This window comes from Dipodomys merriami, unplaced genomic scaffold (assembly GCF_024711535.1).
Source record: "Dipodomys merriami isolate MVZ:Mamm:240054 unplaced genomic scaffold, mDipMer1.0.p SCAF_33, whole genome shotgun sequence".
NCBI lineage: Eukaryota > Metazoa > Chordata > Mammalia > Rodentia > Heteromyidae > Dipodomys > Dipodomys merriami.
Genome location: NW_027204826.1, coordinates 15,679,123 through 15,706,471, shown reverse-complemented (window position 1 = coordinate 15,706,471; position 27,349 = coordinate 15,679,123). Strand labels below are relative to the sequence as shown.

General features: G+C 47.1%; 1 protein-coding gene across 1 annotated transcript in view; it reads right to left on the bottom strand.

Moving 5' to 3' along the window:
* The window catches only part of Agbl1 (AGBL carboxypeptidase 1), a 384,335-nt gene that overhangs the window by 152,626 nt on the left and 204,360 nt on the right, over nt 1-27,349 (bottom strand). Inside the window, exons 19-21 of the mRNA XM_070042743.1 lie at nt 21,302-21,431; nt 10,640-10,771; nt 1,566-1,742 (exon numbers count right to left, since the gene is read on the bottom strand). Of these exons, the coding sequence (XP_069898844.1) occupies nt 1,566-1,742; nt 10,640-10,771; nt 21,302-21,431 (439 nt within the window). The remainder of the gene's footprint in view (nt 1-1,565; nt 1,743-10,639; nt 10,772-21,301; nt 21,432-27,349) is intronic.

Genomic DNA, 27,349 nt, shown 5'->3' with positions numbered 1-27,349 from the left:
CATTTCTAGTGGCCATTATGTATGTTACACCTGGAAGAGAGCGCCTCGGAAAGGGCCTGACCCGTGAGCCATTTACTTTTCAAACAGCTCCAAAGGACTTTCAATGTCCTGTTGATTTATGGCGGACGGTACTGATTCTTAGGAGACTGGAAGCTGTTATTCTGAATGGGTACTTCGGTGAGACAGAGTCAATGAAAGCCACGAGTCGGATAAATCTGTGCAGGGCTGAATGAAACAAATACCAGGCCCCTTACCACGAAGAGGCATGATGCGGCGAGGCACCGCCTAGAGGTACCAGGCACTCAGAACAAACGACTCCAGGCTTAGTTTGCCTTCCCAATCTCCGAGGTTTTAAATACCAACAGAGACAGCAGATTCCTGTTGAAATAAGCTCCCAGAACAGTCCCGTGTGTCCTAACAGGAATCTTGGGCGATTAAACGAGAGAGAAATCCGCATGAACAATCACATCTGATACGCGAGGTACACTCGATGCCCCTCTGATGAGCCCAACTCTGTCCCACATGGACCATCGCACGCGGGATTGATTCGGTCTCATTGCCTATTCACCTAGTAACAGAATAATCCTTTAGGGCCGCCATTTAGAGGAGCTGACTGCTAGGATTCGAGAGCAGCTTCGTCTCTCGGCGTCAACATGGTGGGAACTTGGGATCGTGTTCTTCACCTGTCCCTTGCTGTTCTACCCTGATAGCTCACAGATTTCTCCGTGCTCAGGGCTACGTAGACGCCAAAGCACTTTCCTGGCTGCTCCAGGACGGTATCAAAGCCAACAACAACAGGAGCCTGAATGCTTGGTGAAGTGCAGGTATTGTTGGGGTTGAATCCAACTTACCCAGGAGGAGTCTGTCAGCTTGCCTAAGAAATTTAAAAGAGTCTATTTAGCCTGGCACTGTCACCGCGTCCCTTATTTATGTTTCTCAATGGGAGGGGAGCGGGAAAGAGCAGCCAGAGGAGCTGGTTCCTGCAGCCATCCAGCTGCTCAAGCAGTTAATATAGCTGTAGAAAGAAGATGATTTACACAAGAGCACTTCCCTGGACACGTGCACGTGAAGCCCTAGACTCACTCATTCTGGGAGATAGACACATACTCACACGCACACACACACACACACGCGCGCACACACACACACACACACACGCGCGTGCGTGTACTCTGGTTCTGATTGGCACACGGAAGACAAATGAAGGATAGGAATGTGTAAACAGCCTCTATACACAACCTCTGCCCTTGATGGTACACAGGAGACCAGCTGACTTGCTGACAAAAATAAAACAAAACAAAACAAACAAAAACCCACTCAGATTTGCCTGCAAGTAAGAGCCAGGAGAGCTCTGTGCAGGTTGGGCGTGGAGGTCATTGGGGAGGATGGCTGACTGAGGAATCACATTGGCAAACACACACATGGGGATACCAGGATCCACGGAGCTTGACCAAGCAGACGAGAGAAGCAGGCCCAGGCTTCAGTCGGACCGGTGAGCAACTATCATCCCCCGCCCCCCATTTCTGTGCGCGACGGTCAGGTGGGAAGCGTAGGGGGCCACATACCTGATAGGGACCCTGGGTGCAGCCGCAGTAGCTGGTCTCCATGGTGTAGCTCCTGGCCACGCCCATCTCCCGCCACACCACCACCCTGGCTGTGGAGGCGCGAGACTTCTCCACAGAGAAGCTGCAGCTGCTCATCGTGAAGGCTGGCGCCAGCTTATCCAGAATCCTAGGCAGAGTCTGCAAGAGTTAAGAACGAGAAGATGGAGCGAGGAGGAACTTGCGAACGCTCGCTATAGAAATCGAGCATCTCTAGCTAGCCAAGAGTTGGTGCGCGCTACTGGCAGGCATTTATGCGCCCGAAGGCACACACCCCAACTTCTCTTTCTGTTCTTTCTGCAGGGGAGGAAACTGGAGCCCACGGCTTGAGTCCCACCAGCGCAGAGCAATTCCGACAGGAGGTTGGAGCACCAGCCTCGCCAGGACTGCACCACCAGCCTCGACTCCCCCTTTCCACCTCCCAGCGTGTCTTGGCTGCACTGCTGAATTGAGCCTCGGGAAAGGCCAGGATGTCACAGGGATCTGAAATCCCACAGAACGACCCCAGCTTCCCCAGTTGGGGGTCACAGGAAGGCCCCCTACACCATCGGGAGCACCGGTTTCCAGATCACTCAGAAAGACGAATGAGGGAAAGTTCACTTGTTTCCTTGAGCAGATAATTGCCAAAAGGTACTTAAAAAAAAAGAAAGTAGTCTCTTCCTCGAAGCCATAAATCAGAGGCAGAATCCACTGTAAAACTCCTGAAACTCCAGCCTCTCCGGATTCATACATCCCACCTTCTCTTGGAATTAAAGGGCCTTATTTATGACCGCGTAATCTCCGGCATCTGTACTACTGCCAGTCTAAATGACACGGACAGGACTGGCAACCACGCCAGCACCGCAGAGGGCAGTGACTCAGAGCTGATGGTGCTCACAGTCCCGGGGTCAGCGCCGGCAGTTTCAGAACTTCGGTGACACTGACAACAGGGTGTCCTCGCTTTAGTACTGATGAAATAGTCACAAAACAGCACATACTATAAAATCATCCTAGCTACTCAGGAGGCTGGGAGCTGAGGATCGTGGTTCGAAGCCAGCCCGGGCAGGAAAGTCTGTGAGACTCTTATCTTTGGTGAACTATGAGGAAAAGAAGAGGCAGATGTGGAGCTCAAGTGGTGCAGTGCTAACTTTGAACAGAAAGCAGCTCTGTGACAGCGCGCCCAAGCCCTGAATCCGAGCCCCGAGACGGACGCCAAAAAGAGAGAGGGAAGGAAGGAGGAGGGGGAGGAGGGAGGGAGGGAGGAAGGAAGGGAAGGGGGAAGGAATGGAGGGAAGGAATGAAGGGAGGGAGGGAAGGAGGGAGGGGAGGGAAGGAAGGAAGGAAGGAAGGGGAAAGAAAGAAGGAAGGAAAGAAAGGTCAGAATTTGAGGCTTTGGTTCAAATATGAATCACAGATACAGGTGCACACCATTTGACAAGAATATGGATACATGATTCTTATTCTACGCCATAAATATTGCTGGCTTCACTTTCACATGGTTCAAAACACTTTCTCATTGCTTTTGGAATCTCTCCTCTGGCGCAAGTCCATCCGTTAACCTCCCTGCATCTGAGCAATGTACAGTTACCTTTCTGTTGACTTCTGTAATTCTATTGAGTTCAAGGGCATTATTCTTTTGCATTGCATCCATATTTTATGGCCCACAATAGGACCTGTCTAGGTGCTTTGTATGAGTTAGGGAAGAATGTGTATTCTGTTGTTGTTGGAGTCATCTATAGCTGTCAATCATATTCGGTTGATTGACGGCACTGTTCAGTACAGAGATGTACTTATTGATTTTCTTCCTGCTAGGTCTATTCAATAATAGATGGACGATGTGGCCTCCAGTTGTAACTGTGTATTTATCTATTCTTCTTTTCACTATGTTGATCCAATTAGATACACACATGCTAATGTCTTCTTGGAGCACATATAAATACTTGATACTTTTCCTCACTTTGATGTCTGTTCTATATGAAATTAATATAACTAATCCTGCTTTCTTTTGCTCAGCATACACTTACATGCTATCTACATATGTCTCTTACTTAATATCGCATTCTTGAGGACCATATGTAGTTTCGCTCTTAGGTTTTTTATTGTTTTTGTTTTGTTGTTGTTTGATGGGTTGTGGGGTTTGAACTCTGGGCCTGAGCGCTGTCCCTGAGCTCTCTCACTCAAGGCTAGTGCCCTACTACTTTGAGCCACAGAGCCACTTCCGGTTTTCTGGTGGTTAACTGGGGATAAGAGTCTTATGGACTTTCTTGCCTAGGCTGGCTTTGAACCTCGATCTTCTGACCTCAGTCTCCTGCGTAGCTAGGATGTCAGGCTTGAGCCACTGGTGCCCGGCTGGCTCTTAGGTTTTTGGCGAGTTCTGTGTTTTAGAATGTGGACAGTCAACGCCATTGATGAGACATTTGGGCTGATATCTAGTCTTTTTGTCCCCTTCCTATTCTCTTTCACCCTCCACTCTTTTTCTGCTTTTTGTGATTACAAATGAACATTTTTTAACATTCCATATTCCCTCTTTTCATCATTTTTTCACTTTTTTGTGGTTGCTTTATAATTCTCAATATGCATGCACAATTCATCCAAGCCCAATTTCAAATTATTTGATACATATTCCACAGACAGTGTGAATATCCTTTAGTTACAAAATAATCTTAATGATGAACTGTGTCTGGTGGGCATTTTATAACCCCAGCTTCAGGGGTTATAAAGTGGAGACAAGGAAGCATGGAATTCAAGGCCAGCTTGGGCCACATTCACGTCATTACGGTCACTCCTGTCACCAGGAAACATGAACACGTGGACTGCTGCGATGAACAAACCGGCTTCCATTAAGCTGATCGAAAATAAAATCCTAAGAGCTTTTCTATTTCCACATCACTTGGTTTTCCTCCGGTGCTCTTCACAGGAGTCCGCGTCTCTGGCCTACATTCTTCCTTCTCTCCGAAGATGATCTTTCAAAGCGTCTCTCAGGCAAGTCTACAAGAAATACATCTCCTCAATGCTCCTTTATCCGAGAAAGTCTTATTCTGCCTCCACTTTTGGAGTGTAATTTCTCAGGGGAAAGGATTCTAGGCAGGTGCAGCGTTCGTCTCATGGCTGAACTTTTTACTCCCTTCTCTTCTTTTTTTCCAGTTCTTCTTGGGAGGTCAGGGGTAACATCATCCTGTTGCCTTACTTTGGGATGATAGAGTTCTTTGTCCCTTTGCCTCCTTGTAGTATATAGTTTAATTTTCAGTAGTTTGAAAATAATATTCTTCTGCATCTGGGTATCTTTGATTGGGGGGGGCATGGGGGCAGAAAGGCAGTGAGTTCAAGGACAGCCAGGGCCTTGAAGGTAAACACACACATATAGACGCATAGCGATCACATGTCATTATTGCTACCGCTATGACTGTTACGCTGGCTTGGTGCTGTCTGAGCTCTCTGGTTTGGTGTCTTGACATTAAGAGAGTCTGTTTTTCACCAGCTAATACAATCCCAGGGCAATGGCCATGCGTTCTAAGCCACTGCCTGTATCTTGGGGGGCTTGATTAACTAGGACCCTCCGCTGGAGTCTGGCCCACAGGGCATGGGTGAGGTGAAACCGATCATCCTCCCCCTATTTCCACAGGAATCGCCGATCTGTTCAAGTAACTGGCGCCAGAACTGCAGCACTGTAAGTTTTCATCTCGTTTCTCTTTTAGTTTTGCATAACTAGTTCCATATGAGAGAAAGAGAGGCAATGACAGCATTCTAGATGGGAACTTGTATGCGTGGGTGCATATGTGTGTGTGTGTGTGTGTGTGTGTGTGTGTGTGTGTGTGTGTGTGTGTGTGTGTGTGTGTGTGTGTGTGTGAATAGGAAACAGATGAGTTCTACAGCTCAAAAGGAACATTACTGTCCCACAGGCATGTAAAGAGGCTCAAATGAGATGTCCAAAGTATAAGAGACATATATATTTGTATATGTATACATATATATTGTAATAGCATGTACACTTATTATAAACGTGTCCTTCAACAGACTTTTCTGGCTCTTCTTTTCTAAACGTAGACTATAGAAATTTTATTTAAAGATGATTCAAGAGCAGAAAGATGCCGCTGTGATCCAGCCTGTTCTTAGACACAAAGTACCAGGCATCTCATTACAGAGATTAGAGAGAGGCAGAGCAGAGCCCAACAGACCAGGACGGAGAGAAGTCCAGCTCCCACAGATACTTGCTGATGGATTACTCGGCCTGCCTGAGTTTGGGGGCCTTAATCTCTACAATGGGAGAATTAGTCTTCCCTGGTTATGGTTGTTCCAAGGAACAAATGGGAGTATATTCCTATCTAGCCACGGCCTGGGACGGGGGCTGGTGTGTTCCACTGTCCGGAGACGGCGCAGGCAGAGACTGTGAGAAGCCTCGGGATGAGCTGTGCACATTTGGGTACGCACCGGCTCACGACCACGCAGGTTCTGTAGAGTCAGGTGCGAGGTTAACCAACCACGTGGGGAACAGGCTGAGCCGGATTCAAGTACGCTGCTTTTTTTAAAGCACTGTAGAAATCCAATCCATCGTCTTACCTGACTTCGATTTGACTCTGAAGAGATGCTCCTGAGGTCCCCAAATCCAGAGCACTCCCTGGAAAGCCAGGAGCCTGTCTCAGAAGCGGGGCCTTTTAAACGGGAAATACCTTCACCTCCCACTGTCTTCTCATCCGTGGACGACACACGTGCCAGGGTTGTGGGGAACCCCTGTTACTCCTCCCTACGGTTCAGGGTGGAGTTCAACCATGACTGGTATTTGAACGAAAAAGGGGCGATGTGTGTGGTTTTCCATCCTTCATAGGGAACGCGGTATAGACGTCAGAACGTGCATTTGTTCACTGAACAGACATTAGCAGAGCATCCTCTAGTGCTGTGAGACATTCTACGAGGTGCGGTAGACAGAAGTTTTAAATATACATGCAATCTGTGAATGCTTGTACTTAGATTCATCTTTGGCACCGTACGATGACTCCTGAGTCGTTATTTCTACCTGTCATCAAGACTGGGAACTGATGAACAAGATCAGCGCCAGTAAATGTCACACCAGAGCGGGCATTTCCCTTGCAGGAGCGTGCAACCCTGGTTTTATTCTGTCTCTCTGTGTCCTCAAAGGCTGCGGATTTCATTATCGCTGGATTCCCATCCTCTGCTTCGTCCGTCTTCTTGAAATCAAGCTTGAACCAAAGCTTTTCAACAGCGAGGTTTATCTCCTCCTCGTCTTCCTTCTCTTTTCTTCTCCTTCCTCCCTTCCTTCCCTTCCTTTTTCTCAGGAGATCCTCTACTTAGCTGGCCTCAGATTTTCAATGTTCCTTCCTCAGACACTTGGAAGTGCTGATCACTAATTTTTTAATTATTATATAAATGCACAGCACAGTCCTATCAGCTTTAAAGTAAGTATTTTAGTGAAGGTGGTCGTGAAACCAGCCACAATTCAGCCTTAGAATGCAACCACTGCTGTAATTCTTCCCATCCTCACGTATATTCTCCCAAACTGCCAGCCTTTTGGGTCTCATTTCCATCCAAATAGAATCTTACATATTTTTTTTTGCCCTTGGGCATTCTGGATAGCGATTCTCCTATTTACAAGTCAAGTGTAGCTGGGATGACAGGGAGCTATTACAATACACAGCTCTTGGTTTGTTGTGACGAGATCTCCCAGTTTTCCCCCCCTTCAAAACTGGACTTAAACTGTGATTCTCTAGATTTCAAACTCCTGAGTAGGTAGCAGGTACAAGCCACTATTTCTGCCACTTAGTGTATTTTTGGAGCATGGGTAAGTAATACGGCACTTTGGTTTTTCTGAAACTGGAGAACCTGTTCTACTGCATGAATACATACTGTGCTTTATGTACATATACACACATGGTAGGCACACACCAACTGGGGGTATTATGTGTAATGCGGTTATAAACGTTCATCGCAAGTGTTCATTTGGGTGTGGCTTTCCACTTCTACACAAATACATGTGCAGAGAATTGTTGGGTTGCCTGGTAAAAGTACTTTTATCCTTCAGGAAACTATTGATTTGTTTCCTAAAGTGTCTACACCATTGTACATTTCCACTATTGTACATAAATGATGACATCGGTTTCCAAGCCTCCTTTCTCAGACAATTGGCAATTCTGATCCTTTTCTAAAATTATTATTATCACTGCAGTGATGGCGTACTGCTATCCTGTCATGGTTTCAATTTGTAATTACCTGAGAAATATTAGTAATGAATAATAATGAGTAGCATTTCTATGATTTGTTTACATGAGTAATTTACATATGAGTCATTTGCATATCACCTTAGGAAAAGTGTCCAATTACATCTTCTGCTCAATTTCTGTTTTTTTTTCCTTTTTAATTTTTTAAAATTGTTTTGTTGGGGCAAGGAACGTAGTTAGTGATACAGTCTTGCCTAGCATGGATGAATCCATAGCTTGACACCACAATTTAAAAATAAAAAAAAGTAAAAGTTTGTCTTCTTGGCTTGGAAAAAAATTCTTCCTGTATTCTAGACACAGCAGCCTTTTATCACATGGATGATTTTTGAACATTTTTCTCATTTTCCATTTTGAAGAGCAGAACCCTTTAAATGTAAGGCCAATTTATCTACTCTTTCGTTGATAATTAATTCTTCAGGGATAAACTACACCCTGGAAACAATGAAGTCTGTAGAAACCAACTCTTTAGATTCAGGTTTTAAAAAAACCTGATACTATAGATTTTTTTATTCTATAACATTGCCAGCTTCTTCTTTTAAAAAAAAAATGTGTTTGTTTGCAAAATGCTTTTTGGAAACGCCAGCACTTTCCTGGATTAAATAAATCTCTCTTCTTGTTCCTCTCTGAAATGTGCGCAGCGTCGCTTGTCGGCTCCATCTGCTTCAGGAGCTGGGGTAGCCTGTGATCTGTGCATCTTCAGCCCAGAACGCTTCCGTTCTCAGTGCTCGATTTATCTGGGGGCCTAGAGGACCTTCAAAGTCGTGGCCAGTTCTTAAATAGCTCTAGATTTCTTTTGCCCACAAACAGGGTCTAGTTTATACAAAGACATACATTTTCTCAAAATTCTGGGATAAGAAATGGCTTGTCTTCATCCTTCTATTACCTTCTCATTTCAAAGATTTCTTCTGTACATTTGTGTGTGTATGTGTGTGCATGCACACACGTGCATGTCCATCCTTATATTGATAAAGCTTTTTCTTTTTCTTTTTTTCTCCTGAGACAGTCTCTCTCTGACTCCGCCTCTTGAGCATGTTACCTGTGCAGATTTGATGACTATAGAATGTTGGGGTTAGGAACAGCTGTAGGGAAGAAAGTCACAAACTCTTGCTATTCTTCCACGATGATCTAGCAAAAAGAATGGTTTTCAAGCTGTTGTCTATACTGGGTCAATTTCCAGATTCCTAAAATGATCCTTTTTGATGACTTTTTTTTCCAGGTTTGTACATGTGTTTTGTAAATGGGGTCATCGACTTATTTGGACCAACACAACCAGCAATTGTTCCCAAAGGGTTGATTAATAACACTGACACTGAAGAGACGTGTCGGGTCTGTGTGAAATATAATAGAGCATGTAATTACTCTATTGACAGTAATGCTGAAGGATTGGAAAGTCAAGCTGGGAATGTGGCTTCGTGGTAGAGTGCTGGCCTAGCATGCATGAAGCCCTGGGTTCAATTTCTCAGTACCACATACACAGAAAAAGCCAGAAGTGGTGCTATGGCTCAAGTGGTAGAGTGCTAGCCTTGAGCAAAAGAAGCTCAGAGACAGTACCAGGCACTGAGTTCAAGCCCCAGGCCTGGGAAAAAGAAAAAAATTAATAATGCACACAGGTAAAGGTAAATGGAGAAGAAAAAGAAAATCGGGGAACAGATTGAGTCTTTCCAAACTTCATAGCTCACTAGATTTTTAGCTCTTTGAACATAATCCTTAACCTGGGAGATGAAACTATTTTGTACACAGTTAACCAGCAGACCCCACGGGAACCATTTAAAAGAGGACCATTTAGAAGAGGCCGCTGCCACGGTAATTTTCCTCCTCCTCATATAACTTTGCAGTAAAGGGCTCTGTGTCTTTTTGAGGCTGGTCTAGCTTAGCTCTCTCAGCCCTCCTTTTTTTCCTCCTCCTCCTCCATTCCTATTTGTCACCGTGGGGACAGCGGAATTCTAGCCAGTGAACCCCCCTGTGTAATTATTGTGTTCTCCTATTATCATTGTGTTCTATTATCTACAGTCTCAGAGGCAGGATCTGTCTGCCTATCTGCCTATCTATCTGTTATCAAAAGTAATCAGACAGGGCCTGGGCACTCTCTTGGTGTTTGTTGCTCAAGGCTAGCACTCTACCACTTAAGTTACAATTTCACTCCCAGCTATTTTGTTAGTTCCTTGGAGCTAAAGAGTCTCACACAGTTTTCTGCCCAGGAATGGCTTGGAACCTCAATCCTCAGATCTCAGCATCCTGAGGAGCAAAAACCCAAGGGTTGAAGTCACCAGCACTTGGCTCTAGAGTATTTTAATATCTTCAGGGCTTAAAAAATACATTAGTATTTAAAATATCAGGTTTTTTTTGAAGTACCGGTACTTTAATATCTTCATTTTGTAGGTGGATGGAGTGGTGATCCGGAGATAAGATGTTCCTGACTTAACTGCACAGGGTTAAGACTTAGTGTAAAGCCAGGTATTAAAATCAGGCTCACTGTCCCCAATACCCATGCCTTTTATAGTATATCGAATCACATAGAAAGGAGAGACAAATGGCAGTAGCCCATTCTTAAACACTGGTGCAGGGCCACCTCCCAAGCCATAACCCTGCTTCGGTTAGAGATATCTAGTTAAAATAATCATGTTCCTATTTGGAAAATTGAAAATCAAGAGGATGAATGGGGTGCCAGGACACTCTCTCTCTCTCTCTCTCTCTCTCTCTCTCTCTCTCTCTCTCTCTCTCTCTCTTTCTCTCTCTCTCTCTCTCTCAGAGGGAAGGAGGCTGGCTTAGCAAACCATGCATGGGGCACGAGTCTCCAAGAAGCGCTGGGGGTCTCTCCCCGTGACTTACCCTGTAGCTGACGTCCTCCGCGAGACCAGAGGCCCCCACGACGCAGCCCGCTTGCCACAGCGTCTCCTTCACGCTGCACCCATAGAGAAACACGTTCTTCCGCTGGGAGTGGCCGTGGAAATCACAGAAGACCTGCAGCCACCACACGGCAGGAAGAGAACAAACAAACGCATCCACATCAGCCCCACTCGGGGCTGACGCCTGTGCAATGCCACACTTCTCGGGCCGGTGCTGTTAACTCTGAGGCTGCCAGGTGGGGCACACTGGGGTGACGGGGAGGAAGCAGCGTACCCCTGGAATTAGCAGGGCAGGGGTGTGAAAGTTGGGGTGCTGAATGTCAAGAAGACCCCCTTTTGAGAAACGTCCCGGTGCCTGAGAAGAACACAGGGTCAGAGCTGGGAGAAGAACCGGCAACAAAGGCACTTAAAAATATAAATGACAGTGTTAAATAATGTACAAAGTCAATAGGAGAGATCTATTTTAAAGCGATGAGTTAAACACACACACACACACACACACAAAGCGGAGTTAATAAATCACTGTAATGCTCCTCCAGCTTCAAATGCAGCCATTGAGTCACTATTACAACTCAATGGCTGCCCCGGAGAAAGCTGATTCTTTGTTCTTGCTTGCCGTAGATCAGGTGTGACTTTCTCCTGCCTGGCTGCACTCTCAGATCTCAGCTAAAGGAGAAGCCCTAATTTGGGACCTGCTATTTTTGTAGCAGAGGGGGAAAAAAAAAATTAGTCAGAGGTTTTGATTCACGCGCTGACTATTACAGCTTTTGCTGAAGCAAAGCCAATGTCTTCTCTCTGCCCACGACCCACTCATCAAAGGAAAGTCACCTTGTTCACGGCTCAGGGAGGTAAATTCCTTTTATATGTTTGTTCTGCGAGCCACATGGCAAGGGACGGGGATGTGATATCCCATTCCTACCAAGACAGATGTCAATAATGAAGATAAGGGAAAAAAAAAAAATTTAATCCATGTCCAGTGACTCTCACACGGAACTCTGCACCGCGCCACCTAGAGACAGCATGTGTCTCTCTTCACGCTGGGACTCAGCCGAGCCAGAGGACATCTTTGTGTATGAAGAACCCACAGGTACGTGAACAAACAAGACCCAAGGAAAAGAAAACAAAAAGCAGCAACTAAGGGAAAAGTAAAAAACCAACATCTCTTGTTTCCATTTCCTGGAGTTCCTTTCGATAAATATTACTTTATAGGATCAGACGCGCCTTGGTGTTCCTGAGCGCATCCTCCTTTAGTCTGTGTGAACGCCTGGAGACCTGGTATAATTTATCACGTCCCGGTGTATTCTTTTGTTATACCATCCGGTGTGCTTACGTGGAGATTTAGAGGCACATTCTAGCTTACCACAAATGAGGGAAAACACGCAACCTGTGTTTCTCTGAGCCTGGCTTACTTCATTTAATGTGATTCTCCCCTCCCCCAAGTCTTTTATTTCCTTACAAATGGTTCAACGATATCAGTCTTTCTGATGGATGAGTATAATCCCATCGGGAGGGTTAAGAGGAGGCACAGAAATGGAGGGACTAAGCAGGCAGCAGTTGATCTCACTGGACACTCTATCGAAAATGAACTCTGCAGCCTGTGGGTGGGGATGGGAGAGGAAAAACTGGGAGAGAGCAAGGGAAGGGGTGGCACTGTTCACAAAGAACTATACTCCGCCTGACATGTAACTAGCCCCTCTGGACAATGCTTTTATCATAATTAAGATGCATGAAGGAAAAAAGAAGGAAAGAATGGAGAGGCACAAGACAGGCAGAGGCTTCGAAAGCGCTTGCCCCTAGATTTGCTCTCCTGCTGTCTCCAGGAATCGGCATAGGCTTGTCTGCTGGAGGAGGGAGCCACACCACAAGGTCAACCTCCAGACAGGTGGACAGATCCTGTCTTAAGACTATCCGTCCCTAACCTACCTGCTCCAACTGGAGGAACGATCCCATCCACACAGACCATGTTCGAATCAGAATCGTCATGAAGGATGTGTCGTTTGTGTTAAAGCCGCTAAGTGTGGGGGGTCATCGTTAGCCAGCCAGAGCTGAATGCTACATTCATCTGTCCAGTTCGTCTATACAGCTCCCTCCATTCTACACGCAAAATGCACAAACGAAAGAAGTTGCATCACACCTCCTCTCCCACCGCCACACTCCCATCTAAGATCCTGTTAGTGTCTCTATTCTGTGTGTCCCCTCCTTCCAGTCCCTGATTGGAAAGAGACGCTTTCATTTGGTTCTCCCAGACAACCTCATTGAACTTGAGGATGCAGGATTCCTACTCCTCACTCGTGTCTGGAAGGGGGAGGTGGACTGCGCAGTCACTTGCCCAGTTCTGAAGTGGTAGCAGACGGACTCCCTAGGTCCCTACGTGCGAAGGGCTCAGGTCAATTGGTTGACTAGGGCCAGGCTCCCAGACCTTAGAAGCTCTCCAGTATGGATTTACGCTACCCACTGAAGATCTTTCCTCCATCTTGGGAGATGTTTATTTCCTTTCCCTTCTTGGCCACATATGAAAATAGCACTGGAGAATCTAAGGGACTTCAAAGCCAAGAATCTATCTTTTTTTTTTTTCTCATGCTTGATGTGGAAGTGTTGGGTTGGCAAAAGTCACTGTCTCTTGAATCAACCCACTGGGAAGATGCTAGAAATAAAAACACACGATGGTTAGGGGAAAAGAGGGGGGAGTGTTTTTTTTTTTTAAGGTTTTAATTTTAGATGAATTCAGCTGGAGAAAAGAACTGTTGTTGTTGTTATTATATTATTATTATTTTCCCCAGGATCCTTCCAGACCCTGAAAGCCGAGGTAAATGACAAATGCCAGGCCCGTTCACCTGTGAGACGGAACACAGCCACGCCCTAGGAGATCTCGTGGGCTCTGAGGACTCGGGATAGAGGAGATGGAGACATTGTTCTGCTCGCTGATCAGATGACATCCTCCAAAATAAATGCCTGTTACTTATCAGAGACATGTGTTCCTCCAAATTGCAGGGGGCAATTAGAAGACAGTGGAGGAAGCTTTCCTCTTTCCCTTTTCTGGAAGATTGAATACTGACATTTTCTTCCAGTATAATTCTAGGCTAGGGTAGAAAGCAGTACCACCACCACCACCACCACCACCCCCACCGAGTCTAGGTACTGTGTATCTGCAGGGTTAATTAATCAATAGGCCTGTCTTGCTCACTTGTCAACTGATCTGCCATCTATCTACTGGATGCCTGTTATGTGGCCAGAGAAATAAACGTTTGAAGGTAACAGAGTGTCTCCTTCCACGGTGGCAATAATAATACCAGGAATTCATTGATGACAGACTTAGACACCCCTGACTAAAAAGTGTCTTTAAATATATCCTATAATTCACACAATTATGCCACCATGTGCTAAAAATCCACATGCATTATATTACTTAGTTAATATAATAAAGAGTACAACGAGGAGGTAGATGGTATCCAAGGTCTTCGTTTTATAGCTGAGAACCCTCAGCTTCGGATAAAACTCAGCTCCTAGGAAGTGCTTGCGCACCTGCGTGAACCCTGGTTTGCCCACATTTGGAGATGACGTTTTTCATTTCGGCATTGGTTTATCCAGAGATATTTGGGGGAAATGATCTTATAAGCTACCAGGTCACCATGCTGCAATCATAGGGTTCCCCGAGACGGGAATGGAGGTGCCCTGGGTCCTCTCAGAGGTGGCGTCTGGACTGGTACCTGGGACAAGGATGCGCACCACACGGCAGCCTGGCCATCACCCGAGGCCGAGTCTCACCAAGCGAATGGGAAGTGGAGAAGACCGAGGTCTGCCTCTGAGAACGACAGTGATTCCAGAGCCCAGGGCCAGAGGAGAGCGGATGGGACCTAGGTGCAGAAGGATGCCCCGGGCAGGCGGCCTCATCCCCTCATAACCCATGGCAGGCCCATCGGGCATTTCCGGAAGGCAGTGACAAAGGTTTTAGAGCATTTGAGGAAGGAGGAGAAACCTGATGAGATCATTTGGTCAGGGGTATCACAAACTCCTAAGGAAATACTCTGGGTAGTACACCAGTGCATACACATGCATCGGCTGAAACGCAAAATATAATACTAGGCAAAATATAATACTAGGCAAATATAATACTGGGCAAAATATAATACTAGGAAGCAGATGGACCATAGAGGTCAGGTGGAATCAAGGGGGGAGGGGTGGACGAACAAAGAGGAGGAGAAGGACAGAAAGGAGCCAAGAAGCCAACGCATATCCTACAACATTAAGAAGAGGGAGGGGAGAGGAGGAAGGGTTGAGAATTTCAAAAGGGGTGAAATCGATCAAGAGATGGTGCACTCATAAGCTGCTGATAAATGGCAACTCCTTTGTACAACTTCTTAAAGAGAATAATAAACTTTTCTAAAAAGAATGGATGGGGGAAATATATGCATGTATGGAAATATCACAACAAAACTCCTTTGTACAAATTCATGTACAAACGAACAGTCGTGCGTTTAAAATAAATGGGTCCGAGCAACCAAGCGCAGACAAGAGCCACCAGCCTCAGGTGGAAGAACTCGGAGAATGAACGGAGTGAGAGCGAGGACGGAAAATCCACGCAAGCTTGCAGACTGAACGGACGTGGAGCGCTGGCGAAGAAGATGTTCAGGATAATATCTGAGTTCGAGAGCTCAGTCAATAAGACAATGATTGTGCTCCTCCCCGGGGCAAGGGAACTCAGGAAGAGACGCCCATCTGGAAGGTTCTATGGCATCTCATTTAGTTAGGTTTGAGCTCCAGTGCTGTGTGTGGGACTTCAGATCCCTGGCTAACCCAATTCCCCTCTTCACCTCCTGGCATGTTTTCTCTCTAGCCGAGAGTCTTGTCTTGTGTGGGTCGTATGATGAGCTTACAACCCGGCTCTCGGGGCCTCTCCTGAGGAGCTTTTCCCAGGGAACGCTTGTCTCAGCTAAACTGGGAGACTAATTGGATGCACGTGAACGTGAGGTCTACCGTTTCCCACTCGGCGATGGGGCTGATGGGGGCCGCAGTCCTATGCTCCCTCCTCTACCCTTCCTCTGTCTCGTTAATTGGGGGCCCCTGTTCATAGAGGTTACCCCCATTTCAAAACACACCTCCCCGAGCCCTTCCCTGGCTTCCCACGGCTCACTATGGCTGCCTGTGTTTACTGTTCTGTTTGCTGGCTTTGAGCTGCCGCGTTTTTCCGTTCCTGACATCTGCATCTCGCTCTTCCATTCCAGCAGGGAGGCCACTGCATTATTTATTCCATTGCCACAGGAAAATGAAGGCGGCGAAGCTGAAGTGTGTGGTGGGGGGTGAGGATGGGATTGGGAGAAAATGCGATGGGAAACCCCCCAGAGCAGGACACTTCTAACAAAACCCGCACCCCAAGGCTCGCGGACACCCTGGGGACTTTGTGCACGGGCAAAGCTGTGCAGACAGCATTCTGCCCGTGTTCCTGCGATGTAGTGGGTGTCTCTGTGAGGGAGGTGCTGGCAATGTGCGCTGTACCCTCCACGGCCCAAGTGTACAAGAACGCATGTCCCAGTTATTTTATTCATAGCCAGAACTCCTCCCACCCCTCTGCAATTGTTCCAGAACATTCCCCCCACACACACACACACCACACACATATACCAAAATCTATGTCTACTTAGGTCAGTTTACATAAAATAGTGTCATGTTTACATGTAAATGTATGCCCCATCCCCTGGAATGCTTTACATCTCTTTAGATTACTTTTCATGCCTCATACCATGGGACTGTTAATAAATATTCTATTATGTCATACCACATGTTGTTTAGGGAATAGTTATCAAGAAGAGAAAACGTGTTCTGTTCCCTTTGCAATGTCTGGACCAGCTGTAAGTCTTTGGATCTGCGTTTGGAACCAGGGATGGAGAAGCTGCTTATGGTACCTGATGAGGTGGTATCTCACCTGGATGATCAGCACCTTCTCTCTCTCTCTCTCTCACACACACACACACACACACACACACACGCACACACACATGCATACACGCACGCACGCACACACTCACACACACACATGCACTCATGCACATGCACACACACGCGCGCACACACGCACGCACGCACCACGGTAACCAAGGGAGATATGGGCTCTCCCCTTAGAACCCATAAAAATCAATGCAGAACTGGAAACTGGTGGCTCACATCTATAATCTTCGCTAATCATGAGGCTGAGATCTGAGAATCTCAGACCTTGGATTTCCAGGTCAAGAAAGTCCATGAGAGTTTCATCTTCAATTAACCACCAAAAAAAAAGAAAAAGCCAGAAGTGGAGCCGTGGCTCCAAATGGTAGAATGATGGCCTTGAGTAAAAAATGCTTGAGTCCAAGCCCTAATCTAGCACAAAAACAAAAACAAAAAGAACCTTACTAAGTCACTTCGTTATCCATCTATGACCCACTAAGTCGTCATAGCTAAGGCCCGATGTTTATTTCAATGTCTCCTCTATGCAGCTATCTATAATTTTATAGACATCCATAACCTGAAAGGGTTTTTTTTTTTTAATTTTGGGTATTTTTGTTCAGATTGAGCCAGCATCTGCCATGGTTCCAACACAGCCTTAAGACAGAGGCTTTCCTTTACAGGCGACCTTTGGGCCCTCCAATATTTAATCTGGGGTGAAAACTCACACCTTGAATTCAGCACAATGCACCAATAACCAGCAGTTTATGACACTGCCCATTAGATGCAATGAAATGCAACAGGAGAGCTTTGCTCCTGGTGTTATGTATCGGAATGCCCTACTTTCCAAAAAGAAAAAAGAAAACAACAGCAACATTAAGAGCCCATGCAAATTCACACACACACACACACACACACACACACACACCACACACACACATACACACACACACTACACACACACATACACACATACACATATACACACACACACATACATACACATACACACACACACACACACACACACAACCCCACAGTGGAGTTTGTTTTGTATTTACTATGCTCTGGTAACTCACAATCATTTTAATGCCTGTTCTTCATTTGAATTTCTGAGACATGCCACTCATGGAGCTAAGATTGTTTTTTTTTTAATGCCCGGATGTTCTCAATAAAAAGAAAAGAAAAAGAAAAAGAAACCTTCTCATATGACATCCGATTTCTGCTAGGGAGAAAGGAAGTTAAGCCACCTCTGCCCTTCGCTACTCATTAGAAAGCAAAATGTCACCTGTCCCAGCTTTGATCGGCCTGGCTCCAAACGTTTTTGAAAATGAGATATTTGGAAACACGATCGATTGGGACAGAAGGGGCCACTCCTGCTCCTGGGGTGGGGTTTCTACCGTGCACTGTTCCTGACCGGCTGTGGGCTTAATTAATCCCCCAAAAAGGGAACGATGGTACTCACAGGGAGCTACTGGCAGGTGCCACGGGTGTTAAAAACAGTTCCCCCACCCCCACCCCCACCCCGCACTTCCGGACGTATGAGGGAGAGAAGCAGCCCGCTGCCATCTGTAGACACAGAATGATTGACAAGTGTCAATCATTAGCCACGGAGTCATTCAATCAGTAGAGGTCTTGATCTATCCATGTTGCATACCTGTCCGGCCCCATGGATTGCCGGGACTTCTCTCTCCATTGGAAGGTAGGGCTGAGCCTAGTCTTTCTGAATTCCCTGGGTTAAACCCTAAGGGTTCGTGAATATCAAATATTTTAACTAACCTAGAAAGTTCCCTCATGGCCCCTATTATCTATTCTCCTTCCCCAGAAGCAAACATTGTTCAAATTTCTATCTTTGCCAATTTTACTGAACCTGAAGTGTACGTTAATAAAACAGAGTGTTGTAGTCTTTCGTGTCTGATTTCTTTCAACTTGACATACTTGTTCTGAAGTTCACGTGTGTTATTAAATGAATCGGGAACTCATGGTTTTGTGTTTTATCTTTTGGGGGTTTTATTTTGCTTACAGAGTAATACTCCAATGTATGTTTATGTTAAAATTTTTTCTGTGCCTATGTGTTAGGTCTCTCATCTATACCCTCTATCACAGAAGGCAGATATCCTTTGTACAACTAAAGAGAATGAAAGAGACAGAGAAAAAGAAGGAAGGGAGGAAGGGAGGAAGGGAGAGAGGGAGAGAGGGAGGAAGGTAGGGAGGGAGGGAGGGAGGGAAGGAGGAAGGAAGGAAGGAAGGAAGGAAAGAAGGAAGGAAGGAAGGAAGGAAGGAAGGAAGGGAGGGAGGGAGGGAGGGAGGAAGGAAGGTCAAGAAAATGGGAAAGTGCACTAAGAACACCTGTGGGATCTCAGGTGAATCTCAAATGTCAAGTTTCCTTTCTTTTCCCTATGCAGGGATCCCTAGGCATAGATAAACTCTCTGCCTCTCCAATTTCACAAGAAAAAGAAAACCCAAGAAGCCATTGTGGCACCAGCAGCTTCTCTGAGGAAAGATTTACTTGCTTTGCTAAAATAAAAATTGTGGTAAATTCTGCAGCCCTTCCATCCCCCTGGAGAGAAAAAAAATAACGCTTCATTTGTGTTCCAACAAAACCACAAGAGCCTTTGTTACAGATTTCACTGTGTTGTATCATACCAGTTTCTTTGAAGAACTGACTTCACTTTCTAACAAAATAAACTATGGGTTCCTCGATGAAAAGGAAAGTCTTTTTAAAAATGTTGGTCTTATGTCTTTGGCACTGAAGCAGGGATTGCATCCACATGGTATAAAAGAATGGGCCAAAGGATGATTCTCCAGATGAGGGGGGAGATGGGGAGATGGATGCATGGACAAAAGAATAGAGGGGTAGACAGAGAGGTAGATGGCTAGGTGGATGGATGGATGATGGAAAGATGAACAGATGGATGGAGGGATGGATGGACAAAATAATAGAGGGTAGATAGAGAGGTAGATGATGGATGGATGGATGGATGGATGGATGGATGCATAGACTAATGGATGAAAGGATGGGTATGTAGAAAGGGAAATGGATGGAACAATTGTGAATATTGCCTATAAATTGAACAACTTTTTTTTAGTAACTCCCAGTAGTATTGAGGTACTGCTGTGTTCAACCATCCCATATTCTCATTGGTCCTGATGGCTCATATGAATCCATTTCCCTATGGGCAAATGTCCACACAGCATACACAAAAGATGCCACCTACCCCAGTCACCATAAGGTGGTTTCTCCATCCCTCAGCAGACATTTGCATAAGAGTCAGAGATTGGGCAGAGCCGCCATTCATCTCTAACCATAAAGCCCGAGAGTCTATCTGGACACATGGGGCAAATTCCCAGGGCAGAATTGGCCCACGTGCAGCGTGAGTGACTTGGCTTGTGTTCTCAGAAAGTTGTGGTTTAAATACTGCCTCGCAGGTGAGCAAAACCATGGTGCGCGGCCCATTAGAGAGCTTTGTAGCTCTGCGAGTCACATTTAGCACTCAGCTGTTCCTCACCCACCTCTCAGATGGTCCCAGCAGGAAACACGTCTGTGGCTGTCATGTTTATAGCTAATTAATGTTTATTTATATTTTTAAACAAGCCTTTCACCTGTCACGCTTGAAAATAAATGTTCTGTTCTTCAATTAGAGACTGTCAGAGCAGAAAGAAATCCTGCTTTGTTGTGGGTTTAATGCCCGTGTGTGTGTGTGTGTGTGTGTGTGTGTGTGTGTGTGTGTGTGTGTGTGTGTGTGTGTGTGTGTGTGTGTGTGTGTGTGTGTGTGTGTGTGTGTGTGTGTGTGTGTGTGTGTGTGTGTGTGTGTGTGTGTGTGTGTGTGTGTGTGTGTGTGCGCACAAGACAGAGAGATCTTTCCTTTCGATCTGTCTCCTCCTGTAGGCTAATGGCTTCCGCTCAGGCAGACAGCCTTTCTCCAAGTTTCAGCCCTGAGGCAGGTGCCAGGCTTCTGGAGGGCTGACAGCAGAGACTATGGTGTTTCCTGGGATGAAGATAAAGGGGTCGACCCAGCCCTAGTCTCTGTTTTACCCAGTGTGGAACAAGAGTTCGCCACTATAAAGAGCTGACTCAGCAAGTCTGGGGTATTAGAAAGCTCTGCCCTTCTTCCGGCCTCTGGGAGGTGAACTGTCAGCCCCTGGCATGCTTCCCTGGATAACATCTTTCTCTGGCTAAGCACTCAGGCCACTGCGGGCGGCTGGCGCTCACCGCCCGTGTGGGATGGTCCCAAGGTTGCCAGTTGGACCCCCTGGGGGAGTCCGACTCCCTGGTCCTGGTGCCCGCTCCGTGTGCCCTGGAACTCCGCAGTGCTGACCGCCCTCCCCACGCCCGTCCTCTTCCTGCAATAAGCCGCAAGTGTGTACCTCACGTCTATCCTCATCCCGTGAGTCCTGGAGAAACTGCGGGCCTCCAGGTAGGTTTAGAACCCCCAACACAGCCTCTCGGAGAAGGAAGGAAGGAGGGTTAGGTCGCAGGGTATGAACACGCTGAATCCCAACGCCTTTTGGACTGACCAACCTGAGAGCGCTCCTTTCTTAGGGGATTTAAACGGAGCCTGTGTGACCGATGTGTTTCAGCAGTCCTTGGATGGGCCTGCTCCCTCTCTCACAAAGCCGATGCTTCAAAATACCCCGCCTCGGGCTCCCCCCTTGACCAGAGTGCGACCTGCCTCCTGGAAGGCAGGAGGAGGCAGGCAAGGGCTGGGAAGGGAGGGAAGTGACTCACCACGGGTCTGCGGCCGATGCTCGTCAGGTAGTACAGGAGTCCTTTGGCGTGGTAAACCGTCGGCTGGAGGTGCGCGCGGGGAGAGAGCCACTGCCGGTTCAGGTCCTCCCCTCTCAGCGAGCATCTGTGGCTGCAGGAACAGAAGAGTAATCACTTGAGACAAGACCACTGGGCAAGACTGAAACCAACGAATGACTCCGACTGTCCCTCTAACTCCTGCCCAGCTGGCCCAGGACGCTGCGGAAACCAGGCCAGACTGCGTACTGATGGGGTTAGCAGCGTGTTAAGATCAAGTTTAAAAGTGGGGGGGGGGTCCTCCCCACAATGGGTCCAGCCACCAAGAACACACAAGGCGCTTCTCCGTTCCACGAACACAGCAAGCTGAGCTCAGAGAGGGCGGGCGTGGCTCTGACCTATGGTATAACCAGCTGGCACAGTAGCTGTGCGTGGTGGGTTATTACCACCACCCAGGGCGGAGACTCCGTCTCAGGAATGACCGAGTGACTCACGGCCACATGACTCCAGGCTCCCACCCAGGCCTGTTGGCCTTGAACCTTCCAGAGCTTTCCATCCCTTGTGAATTGCTTCTTTTCCCGCCATGGGGGGTGACAGCACCCAGGCCCTGATTTCAAGTCCTAGCATTGGTAAAACACATGTGTGCGTACACATGTGTGTACACACATGTACACACACATATTTTGGCTTGAGAAAGGGTCAGCGTTGTACATCATCCTATTTTGATTCCTTTGTTCTTTTCTTCCTTTCTGTGTTTCTCTCCCTCCTTTTTTGCTCTTGTCTGTGGCAATGGTGGCTTGACCTCTGGACACAGGAATCTGCCGGAAGCACCTCAGGCCAGCGGGATTAAGTGAGCGAATCTGCGGTGCTTCACGTCCTTTTCTTTTCTCCCATCAAGATGCTTTCCAGGCAAAATGTCAGAGTTTCGGGATGCTTGGCAACTGTTCCGTGCTTCTCCATGCCTCGACCTGGATTTTCATCAGGACTGGGGATATATTTACGTTTTCTTTATAACTGTGGTGAATAAATAACTAAACATTCCCACCTATGCAGATGAAGCTCCGAGCACCCTGTGGGACCGGCGGCCCACCATCCTCCAGCCCTACCTTTCCTTCCTCCACGGAGACTAACTTCAGGGGGCAGTCAGCACCTGCGTGGGAAAGGCCCACACCGCAGGAACGGAACTCGAGGTCACAGTTCCTCAAAAGAGCAGAAAAGAAAATAGAAAAGCAAGTATTTTTCCTGTGGCCACCAGAAAAGCCTGAGATTTGAGATTTCATTCAGACGACCGAGTTCCACGGCCCCAACTCAGCCCCAGGTATGAGATTTGGAAGTCAATATTCTAAGATTAAAAAGAAAGTAAATACACTAACCTGGTGCGCTCTCTCTCTCTCTCTCTCTCTCTCTCTCTCTCTCTCTCTCTCTCTCTCTCTCTCTCTCTCACACACACACACACACACACACACACACACACACACACACACACACACACACACGTAGCCAGCATTTTGAGACACAGGGTCTTAATACATCCCAGGCTGCCCCCACACTTGCCCGAGAGCATGAATCTGTCCTTGTCTTGTGATGCTAGGATCCTCCGGCCTCTGCCACTGGAGAGCTGAGATGACAGGGATGTACCGCCGTGCCCCGTGGCTTCTGGGATCATGTGGGGCTCCAATGACACAGTCTCTCCCACAGACCTCCATGGAGAAACACTACACAGCCCCATCTCCCTCTCTGCGTCCGTCACTGTCTCTCCCGTGACTTCCACACCCACACCCTACCTCGTCTTCGCCACCCTCTGAAACACTCAGGAATGCGTGGCCCAGCCCTGACACCGCCCGCCATTTCCTCAGCTCATCCGAGTCTTTCTCCTTGGGAAGAATAAACCAGGCTTACAGGTGGGTAGAAAGGAAGAGATGGGAACATTGGCTAAGGACCACAGAGAAGAGGGCTGTGGTCAACTGGATCCAAGCCTCCCCCTTCAGGGTAGAAGCCACAGGCTGGAACAGGCAAAGGATGGGCCCAGGAGACCCACATGAAGGAATCACCAATAGAAATTGCTGACGAGAACATCACCAGGGAGAGACCTCTAAGAGGAGCCAGCACAGAGCCCCGGAGGGGCCGGCGAGAGAAATAGAGAAATGCAGGAAGGCCGCTAGGTGGGGGGAAACGGTCATTTGATTATTTGCACTGGGGGAAATGACAGTTTATGTGGGTGAGGGAAGGCCCTACATGGGTGCATTCGAACTCGGGGCTCTGTGCGGCTGTGATTTTGGGGTACCTCCACGTGCACCCGTGGCTTTGCCACGGCACACAATGATAACACGTACTACCCCTCACCAGAGAGCTTTCAGCCTTAAATCAGATCCATTTGCCTCCCATCTCCAAATCCATTTGATGTTTGTGTTCGTAGTACCCGCGGTCTGGGCCGCTGTGCTTCCGGGGATTCGTGTTTTTATCTGCTGTAGCGTTTGTGTGAGGACTGAGGCCGCTCCTCCACTGAGAAGAGAATGAGCAGCCGGCGCTCCGTCCTTCCAAGAGAGTCCGAAGTCCCACCTTGCTCTGAAGAACAATGCTGTGGTGAAACTGCAAACTTGAGGGAAAAGAAAACATGACGTCGTCCTCTTTCTTCGTGTTGCAGGTGAATCCATTTGACCCTACCAGGCCTCCATTGTCAGGGTGCACGTTAAATAGTTCCAAGGAAGAGAAAGCATGGTGTGGTGCTCGATGCCGGCCTCCCAGATGTCCTGATCATCTGGAAATGAGACGGTTCAGCCAAGAGCCTCTCGAATCCAGAAAAACCACCAGCGAGTGCAGACCCCTCCATCACCCTGTCCAGATCCTGGATTCTAGGAGAATCCAGAGCTGCGATCTCGGATCGGTATTGGACTTCGTTGTTCAGATCTGCCTTGAAAAGTTCCTAGAGGAGACCTGTGTAATCTGGAGGATCCCAGGCCCCTTCCTTGTCTGTCTACACCTGATGGCTTCACGTGCACACCAGGCATCTGCTCTTTATTAGCAAGCGCTTGCAGCCTAAGTCGAAGAAGTCCCTAACCTTTAATACTCAAATTTTTCTTGGAGAAAGAGGCAGAGAGAAAGAGAGGGAAAGAGAGAGGAAGGAAGGAAGGAAGGAAGGAAGGAAGGAAGGAAGGAAGGAAGGAAGGAAGGAAGGAAGGAAGGAAGGAAAGAAGGAAGGAAAGAAGGAAGGAGGGAGGGAGGGAGGGAAGGAAGGAAGGAAGGAATGAGAGAGAGAGAAGGGGAGAGAATGAAGGAAGGGGAGAGAGAGAAAGAGAAGGGGAGAGAAGGAAGGAAGGAAGGAAGGAAGGAGAGAAAGAAAGAGAAGGGGAAAGAAGGAAGGAAGGGGAAAGGGAGGGAAGGAGAAGAGGAAGGAAGGGAAGGAGAGGGAGGGTGAGGGTGAGATAGAGAGGAAGGAAGAAAAAAGGAAAGAGAAAGAGTAAATTTAAGTGTGTGTATGTGTGTGTGTGTATGTGTGTGTGTGTGTGTGTGAGAGAGAGAGAGAGAGAGAGAGAGAGAGAGAGAGAGAGAGACAGCGCACACTCGAATGAGCACCTCTGGTATCTAGAAATCATGGCTGATTCATAAACCAAACAAAAGTTCTCAGTTGAACTTATGAAAGAATGAATCAGAATCAGGTAGACCAATGCATGCAGCCAACTGCTAGACACCTTGTATAGCCCCTAGCACTAAAGGCCAGAAAACCCCATCATGAAATAATGTCACTCAAAATCAATGGTTTTAAAAGAGAAAAAATATATCTCAATCACCAGATAGCCTAATATACATCTTCAATACCTCTGAACCACTATGTAACCCAGGCAAGATGCAAAAGTCCTAAATACTTTCAACCTTCGCTTTCTGAGTGCTAGGATGCCAGGCATCTGCTGCCATTCTCAGTTCCGAGAGAGAGAGAGAGAGAGAGAGAGAGAGAGAGAGAGAGAGAGAGAGAGAGAGAGAGAGAGAGAGAGAGAGAGAGAGAGAGAGAGAGAGAGAGAGAGAGAGGAGAGAGAGAGAGAGAGAGAGAGAGAGAGAGAGAGAGAACCACATTCTTTTAATTTTAACTATCATTCCTTATTTTTCTGCTAAGAATAAGGATCTCCAGAGATACAGAAAAGTAATAACCAAGAAGTTCAACAACCAGAGCGTGAACCTCCAGGATCCCCGCAGCAAGAGAGTGGACCACAAGGTAGGACCGGGAGGAGGAACACCGAGCCACCTCCTCAAAGAGAACTTACAAACGGCAACCAGAACCAAGGTTGATGCACAACTGTCCCGTGCATTCACGTCCGATACATGAAGAGACGGTGCCCGTCAGACTGGATGAATGATGGCAGGCCGGATAACATCAGAGATCTGGGCAGAGCCAGAGCTGTAGTCCACAGAGAGTCTGCGCGTTGGAGGCTGCACAAATGGTTCCACCATTCACAGCACACGGTTGGGAGGTGAGGCTGGGAGGGTGGGAGCCCAGAATAGCTACTGAGGGAAAGAAGACCATGAAAGCTTCCAGCTCAGCATGAGGTGCTGTGGGCCAGACACTGCCCAGAGCTTCCTAAACAAACACTGCTCAGCTGGACGGGGAAAGAGAGAGGGGGAAAATGATTTTTAAAAACTAGCTTCGTGTTAAGGCCATGGTTGTTTTAAAACTCAAAAAACACCAGGGTTGCCAAGGACATGTTATTACGTTCGGGATATTTTTGTCACACAAAATGCTCACATTCAAAAACAGAGAGTGGAGGAAGAGAAGGGACGAAACCCAGCTGTTCCCCAACCTTTAGAAAACCAGAAATAGATTTCCAGAGGACGGCCACTCAGATCCAAAAGATGTGCCTGGGAAACCACTCAGATGCCAATGTCACCTTCGTTAAAGAAACTACACGAAGTGGCCCGGCACCAGTAGCGCACATCTGTCACCCTAGCTACTCCGGAGGCTGAGGATGTGAGGATCGCAGTTCAAAGCCAGCCCAGGCAGGAAAGTCTGTGAGACTCTTATCTCCAATGAACAACCAGAAAACTGCAAGTAGAGCTGTGGCTCAAAGTGGTAGAGTGCCAGCCTTGATCACAAAGAGCGCCCAGGCCCCAAGTCCAAGCCCCATGACAGAAGGAGGAGGAGGAGGAAGAGGAGGAGGAGGAGGAGGAGGAGGAGGAGGAGGAGGGGGAGGAGGAGGAGGAGGAGTAACTAAGTACCAAAGTTGACTTTTATTTTTTATAGTACTGAAGAGTGAATTCAGGACCTCTTACATCCTAAGCAAGTGCTCTACCCCATCACCCCCTTTTTTGTTGGTTTTGTTTCTGAGGTAAGATCTTCCTAGCTTTGTCACATGAGCTTGAAGCAGCAGATCTGCCTGCAGGGAAATAGTGGACGAAATGAAGTATTATGGAGCTACTTTATTTAAAAAAAAAAAAAAGAATTGGTATCTGGGAGCTGATATGGAGAGATGCTTGTCAGACTCTATGTTAGGTGGGTTGGGCAGCATAGGGAAGGATGAAGATAGAAAGTACACATGCACCAAGTTATCTGAGAGAAAGAAACATCCACGAGGTGAGTGAAAAATCTAGCCAGATGTATTTATTCAGCGGAAGAGGGTCGACACAACATATACAGAATAAGGAAGGGTAGAGGGAAGAAAGTCGGGGCAAGTGGCACTTTTCACGCAGACTGCTTTGTATAGTTTCAAGGCAACCTTCTCCATGTTTCTGATGCACAAATAAATACATACAGTCAAATATTAGAGAGACACACAGAGAGCCCAAATGGGTTATAAATATTTACAAAGGAACTCAAGCTCCAAATAACAACAACCCACAGAGGAAGTAAGGAGATCTGACCCAGGTAACTTCCCAAAGTACACTTTCAGCTCTAAATTATAAAGCTGAAGACAAAGAGCAGCGTTTTACCAATGTCTGAAAAGTGTGTGTGTGTGTGTGTGTGTGTGTGTGTTTATATTTTTTCCATCACAGCAGGACAATGCAAGTCAGGAACTACATTATGTGCATTGTGAAACTGAGAAAATA